The sequence below is a fragment of the Lathyrus oleraceus genome, chromosome 6, assembly GCF_024323335.1.
Source record: "Lathyrus oleraceus cultivar Zhongwan6 chromosome 6, CAAS_Psat_ZW6_1.0, whole genome shotgun sequence".
NCBI lineage: Eukaryota > Viridiplantae > Streptophyta > Magnoliopsida > Fabales > Fabaceae > Lathyrus > Lathyrus oleraceus.
The window spans coordinates 500,527,475-500,534,366 of NC_066584.1; the positions used below are offsets into that span (position 1 = coordinate 500,527,475).

At 29.5% G+C, this 6,892-nt stretch overlaps 1 protein-coding gene across 1 annotated transcript; it reads right to left on the reverse strand.

Annotated features, from left to right (window-relative positions):
* Positions 1-3,106: 3,106 nt before the first annotated feature.
* LOC127096793 (replication protein A 14 kDa subunit B) lies at positions 3,107-4,389 on the reverse strand. The gene is made up of 3 exons (XM_051035335.1): positions 4,246-4,389; positions 3,638-3,899; positions 3,107-3,392 (listed from the first exon to the last, which is right to left on the reverse strand). The coding sequence occupies exons 2-3, from the start codon at positions 3,894-3,896 to the stop codon at positions 3,328-3,330; spliced, it is 324 nt and encodes a 107-aa protein (XP_050891292.1). The 5' UTR covers positions 3,897-3,899; positions 4,246-4,389; the 3' UTR covers positions 3,107-3,327.
* Between the last annotated feature and the right edge of the window lie 2,503 nt (positions 4,390-6,892).

Below are 6,892 nucleotides of genomic sequence, written 5' to 3' on the forward strand. Positions count from 1 at the left end.
CTAAATGACTGGAGAGCCCAAGAAATAGGTTTAATGGGTAATAACAAATTGTGAGTAATATGAGATGATCATGCTAGAGGAAATAAGATAAGCATGAATCCTAAAACGATAAGAGAATGAGATAATATAAATTTGTAATGAGATATATACTTTGTATGAGGGAGTACTATGCTACATGAGTACTCTTGATAGACTCACCTATGTGAATGTGGAACTTAGGCCGGTTTCTATGGAATTGCGAGACAGAATTCTTAGAGTCTTCACTAAACCAGGATACACACGCATGGCCATTAAAGCACGGGCTATTATTAGAATACACCTTAAGAAAAGGTTGTGTGCGGGTTTGATGTCTGAGATAGAGTTTAAGATGATTGTGTCACTCTTGTTGAATTAGAATCCTACTTGCTACGCAAAGGTTCAAGTCATAGACACCTTTGTTTATGCATAATCTTAGAAACGTTTGGCGAGACTTCTGTAACACTTTTTTTTAATTCAAGTGGAGGATTGTTTGAATATTATGTCAATATTCAAATATAGGTAGATGAGTTTGAAAAAGTTCCTTAAGTCAAGTCTCACATTGTGTGTTAGTTAAAAAGGTTTATTAGTATCACATTGCTTAGGTGAGATATATTTCCTTCCCCACTTCATTATATAAGGAAATTCCTTGTTTAAGTCCAAAATACACCAAAAATTTATTTTGAGTTTTTCCTTCCTCACCCTCATAACTCTGCGTCTTTTGAATTGTTGAAGAGCCAACCTCTCCCCGTTCTTTCTACTCGTTGAATATTCTGAGTATTTTCTTGAATTCTCATTAGAGAATTATGTTAGTTTCCTCTCTTTTGAGTTGAGAAATTATCAAGTATAATTTTTGGATTCTCTTTAAAGAATTATTCAAATTTCTCTTTGTTTGAGAAATCATTTTGAGTGGTCAAATGGAGAATTATTCGAATTTCTCTTTGCTTGAGAGATTATTACGATTGGATTAATAAATGTGATTGGGCCTAACTCAACCCTACAAAATCGGTTGGTAGAGTGAGGATTACCCCCACTTATAAACACATGTTCAGGTCATATATTATCCGATGTGGGACTCTTAACACATACTATCAAATATTAAAATCATATTATATATAAAATGAATTTACAACTTTATTCATATTGATGTTTAATTTGAACATGTTATCAGCTGTGTATCATTTTCAACAAAAAAAAATTAATAGTGGTGTACAAGTCAATCATTAGACAGAGTAAAATTGTCTTTAGAGTATGTATAATATCTTTGAGAATCTACATTTTTTTCAATGGTGAACTTTAACTTCACATCTTCATTTTTGGTATAATCAGTGGTATGAGATCATTCCAACAACACTTATGTTTAATAAATGTGCATGTTTTGCACATAGTACGATCATAACAAACATGACAAACGTTAATGTCAATCCACTATCCATCTGATCATCTACGATTTTGTTCTCAATTGTATCAATGAATTTTTCTTCAGTCAGGTTAGCATATAAAGCAACGACTGACATGTTCCTACAATTGTGTGTCGTATGTCACATAAGTGTAGGAATATGTCAGATACTTTTTGACGATAGTAGTTTCTCCTTCGCATGTTGAACCTTTAGAAGGTCATCATTCTTGTTGTGATTAGTATTGAAGTTCTTATTCTACCGTGATTTTGATTTTTCAATAGGCTTCAAAATTACACTTCTGAATTTCTTATGTTTGAAACACTCAACACTTCAATCTTTTTGATCTTGTCTACGAGATTATTCCTCTATAATTTTTAGAGAAAACTCTTTGGGTTTTTGCCTTGAAAGATTTTTGAAATCATAGAAAACTTTCTATAAAAACAACTACTTGAAATTGTTCATTTAAAGTCATACTTTCAATGATGATTTTATAAACTATCTTTTGAATTTTATGAGATTGGTCTCAACATATTTGTCATCGATCATCTACTATAATAATCTTATAAAATGTTAGCAAGTCCTTTAAGGACTCTTTGTTTTTATTTATAAAAGTTCTTTGTATTTTTAAAAATAATTTTATGAAAAATAATTTTAAAATAATAAAATTTATTTTTAACTCATTTATTATAAATTAAAATATTAATTTTGATATTAATACAAATATATATTATTGAATATTAAAATATAGTCAAAATTACATCATTTTTCAAAAAGAAAGAATAGAGAAAAGAAAGGAAATAAATAATGAATAATCGAGAGAACCTAATCGTGGAAGTTTTTTGTTTTCCCATTTATTAGCAAATGAATTGTTACAAAAAGATTTATACACATGCTCAATAACTAATTATGTTACAAGTTATAGCTAAATTAGTTACAACTCTATCAATCTAACTTCATGTGTAACAATCTAAGCCATAAGCTAACAATTCTCCACCTTGGTTGATCTTTACATCTTCACAACATCCAACATGTTTTGGCAATGTGAAATTTTAGGACCAAAAAATGCCTTGTAAACAAGTCAACATGATTATCTTCAGTCCCTCACAATTATTTCCAAGTTGTAGTCCACTCCTGCAATAATTTCCCTCACAAAATGTTGTTTGACGTCAATGTGTTTAGTCCTCTAATTCTCCATGTAAGAATGGAGTATTTACATCAAGTTGTTGTTCCAATTATCTTGTACCATTAAGGCCAACATCTTTCTAATTGAAGTGTGTTTTACAAATTATGTTCCTGAGGTGTTCCTAATTTGTGTCTAACAATGCCCTTATTACTACAAAACCAATTGAATTCCCCCTCACTGATATGAACCATTCTCATGTGCCATAGAGCCTCCTTCGATTGCACTCCTAAATGTCAATTCCCTTCCCGTCCTCAAATTGATACTTCAATTTTTTTTGTGAAGTGAAATTTGTTTTTACATAACAAATATAACCATTAGTCATTTTGTGTAAAAGTATGTTTATAATAAAACCAAAAGTGTGGAAGGCTCGGATTTAAAACAGGCCTTAGATTGCATTCTCAAACATCCATTCAAGAGCCAAGAACTTTGTTAAAAATGACTAGCAAGGTTTCTTAGGAAGATTGGAAGGGAAGATGATTAATGGTATATAGTGAGATTGGCACATGTATAAACCAAACTAAACGGCTAAACATAGCATATAGATATAAGTTAAGGAGATTTCAAAAACATGAAATAGTTCAAACACAACACATGTCTGGATCCTCAGGGAATAAACATATACATTATATTAGTTCCTATCATAAAATGCTTAAAAAATATGCAGATTCTTTGGCAAAGAATCTGCAACTCAAAACCATCCAGTAGCTGACACAGCAATCTTCAAGATCCCTAAAGAAACAGACTTCTGAATTCGCCATTTGCAAGTTGGCATAATTGATTATAAGAGTTGACATCTACAAAGAAAGACAAATCAAAATCAACACATTACACAAGCAGATAAACACCAAAACAAGAGGAAATTAAAATACCAAATAATAGTATCTAATTATCATTTGGGTGTTTAAATTGTGAACAAAAAGATTGACGGCCAACATAATTTACTTAATGAAATTTTCCCCATTTTGAAAATTTAAAAGTGAATCAAATTAATTGATAACATGTATGAAAATTATATTGATGAAACAACACTGCATCATACCAAATGTGGCACCAAAGTCTGTAAATATCTCAGCACGGATAGTGTTGCTATTCTCGGCAATGCCAATAACCTCAACATAATTCAAGACAGGAACTTGTGATGATAACCCTTTCACAATTATCTGAGAATCATCAGTGGATTTTCCTGTGATCACCGCTCCATCAGATTGATTCACCTGAACCACTGTTCTTACTTTCTTTCCAATGAAATTGGGAAGAACCTGTCCATTGACAAATGCAGCAGGGTTTGAAGTGTCCATAACCTGAAAGAAAACAGCAATATCAATAAAGAATCCAACTTTATAGGTCTTATACAAACCAGAATTAAACAACTCAAATTTCTGATTTCTGGGTGACAATCAAAAACCCAAAATCAACAACAGGATCTAAAACATAACAGAAATCTGATTTTAACCTTCAACCCAATTCATAATATAGTAATTGTCCAAATCAAAAACAAAAGGAAGGAAAAGTCGGCGAGGACTTTCAACAAACATGATAAGTGCATACGAAAAAGAAGAAGAATCTGGTGGAGATAGTGTATATAATGAATGAATCAGTTCATGCAATAGACATTGATTGAATCAGAGAACAAGAAATGAGAATTACCGTGTGTTATTGTTGTTTTGGAATCTTGATCTTGAAACCCTAAGAGTGAATGAAAGAGAAACCCCAATGCGTTTGTGAGAGAGCGTAACTATGTATTGGGAGCGGAAAAAGGCGAAAAATTAATAATAGCGGGAAAAATATGATTTGTTTTGTTTTTTGGCGGGAAAAATATGTGTGACTTTTACTGTTGTCTCCCTGGTTTAAATTTGGATAATTGTTTTTTAGTCTTGAATTTACTTAAAATAATTATTATTAATTAATTATAGTTAAAAAAAATTATTATGCAATCAGATGTGATTTGCTTTTGTTCTTTAACCCCGGAAACAACTAAGTGAATTTTTTTTTTTCCTTTTCTTTTTGCTTTTCAAAGGAAAAAAAGTTTGAAGTAAAAAATCTATTTGTTATTCTCACAAATCTACTAATGTTATTTTGATCAATATTTTAAAAATTAGATCGGATTGATCAGTTCAATCGGTTGGATTGAAAATCGGAGATGAATTTGGTTGGATCGATCTTTCAAAATCGTTAATGAGTCAAAATCAGAATAAAATCGAAAAAGACAGATTAAACCGTCCAAAATCATTCGAACTAAAGAATTAGAGTCGATTTTGTAAAACCGTATGGTTCAAAAAATCTATCAAATTAACCATTTTTTAAATTTTATTTAAAATTTTAATATGTTAATATCAAAACTTAACATACACTCTCTAATCACAAAAAAAAATTATATTTTTTTTACAATCATACAAACTTTTAAATTTTTTTACTCTATTATAATTTTTCTTTCGACCACACTCAATCATCATCACGACATCTCTTTTAAACATAGTGATATTCAACATAATATTGATTGTCGTTAAAGTCAATATTGTTTGTTGTCAATTAAGATTTCTTTGTCATAGTTCAACTCAAATTCATTTTTTTTATTTAATGAAGTATAACGTATTATTTATTTTTAGTATTTTATCCTAGATATTCTTAATTATTTGGACTTTATTTTAATTGTTATATTCTATTATTTTAATATTGGTTTCAATTAGTTTAACTTATTTTATTGTAATTCTTTAATTTTGTCAAATTATTCTTAAATGAAGGTCGAAATGAAGTGTAAAACTATGTTATGTTATTATATGTATTATTCATCTTGTTGTATTAACTTTGTAATAGATTTTTAAAATATTTGTTTTATTTAGTTGTAAACGGATGATTATGTGTGACATATCTATGAAATCTAGTTTCATATTATTAGTTTATTTAATAGACGGTTCAATCGTCGGTTTAATCGGTTGAACCAATTAAATCTTAAACCGCAATTTTCACTGATTTTATCTTCGGTCCAATTTTTAAAATATTTATTCTGAATATGTTATAAGTTGTCCTCTCTCCCGCTATAGAAGATGTATTTATAGATATATTTTGGGTTTAGGACTTTTTTGAAAATGATAATAGTCCCTTAATCAATAATGGAGCATCGAATTCCCATTTCTTAGGAACTACTGTGTTAATAATAGCTGGAAAAATTAAACTCTTTAACAAAAAAAATGTATTTCTTTAAAAAAGATATTGCTGATCTAAAATAAACCACCATGTTTTTCTTTAAATTTGATTGCTTCTTGCTGATTTAAAAAAGAGCTGGTCTAGATTTAATATCTCAAAATATTTGAATATATATGAAAACATTTTTATACTAGAAAAGAGGGAAAGAAACATTAAAAAAAAGTATGGTAACAAAAATGAACATCTTAATACACATATCATCACAGTAAAAATTCCATAAAAACTGGCTCATTATATTCTATTGATAGCAAATTTGCACAACTTTTATAAATATAAAAAACTATTGTAATAAAAAGGTTTTACCATGTTGCATCATTTTCTCAAAAAAAAAAGTATTTGAGAAAAATAACATTAACCTTCAATTATCCAAGGTAGCATGTGTACCTAAAGTATTGATCAATCAAAATGTAGATATCATCTCCAAAATCAAAGGAACATCATGGTATTTGAACAATGATTGTTCAAGACACATGATTAGCGACAGACAATGTTTCAATTATCCAAGACTCATTTGAGAAGAAAAAAGGAAGATAAGTGACTTTTGAAAATAACGACAAAGGTTAAATCAAAGGTAAATGTATCATATGTAAGACACTCTCTATAATAATGGAAGATGTATACTATGATAAAAATGTGTAATTATGTGATAGAGGTTTTGAAGTGATCTTCAAAGCAAATTTATGTGATGTAAAACTATCTTCTTCTATAAAAAAATCTTCACATGATCAAGACAAAAAAAAATTAAGCACTCCATCTAAATGAACTACCTGTTGAATCTTGTTTTATGTGAAATTTTTGTGACAGGGGATATCATCGTCACCGTGCTAACTCTTGACATCCTTTTGCGTTGCCATGAGGCTAATATGACTTTCATTCAAAATTTTAGATTAAGGGTACATTTAATGCCCCCTAATCAAGGTGTGATGATTATGGCATGGGAAATCATAGTGTGATGATTTGCAGCATATACAACTTTTTCTTAGAAATTTCACACGACCCATGGTGATTGGTTTCTTATTTTTCTTAATTTCAAGATTTTCTTTTATTTTTTGGTCTTCTTGGTTCAAACATCCTAAAAAAGAAGGGAGTT

Excerpts from the sequence above, each read along its gene's own strand:
- LOC127096793 (XM_051035335.1), bottom strand. The coding sequence starts at position 3,896 with ATGGACACTTCAAACCCTGCTGCATTTGTCAATGGACAGGTTCTTCCC. Across the intron at positions 3,393-3,637 it reads AGACTTTGGTGCCACATTTG|ATGTCAACTCTTATAATCAA; the intron begins GTATGATGCAGT and ends CTTTCTTTGTAG.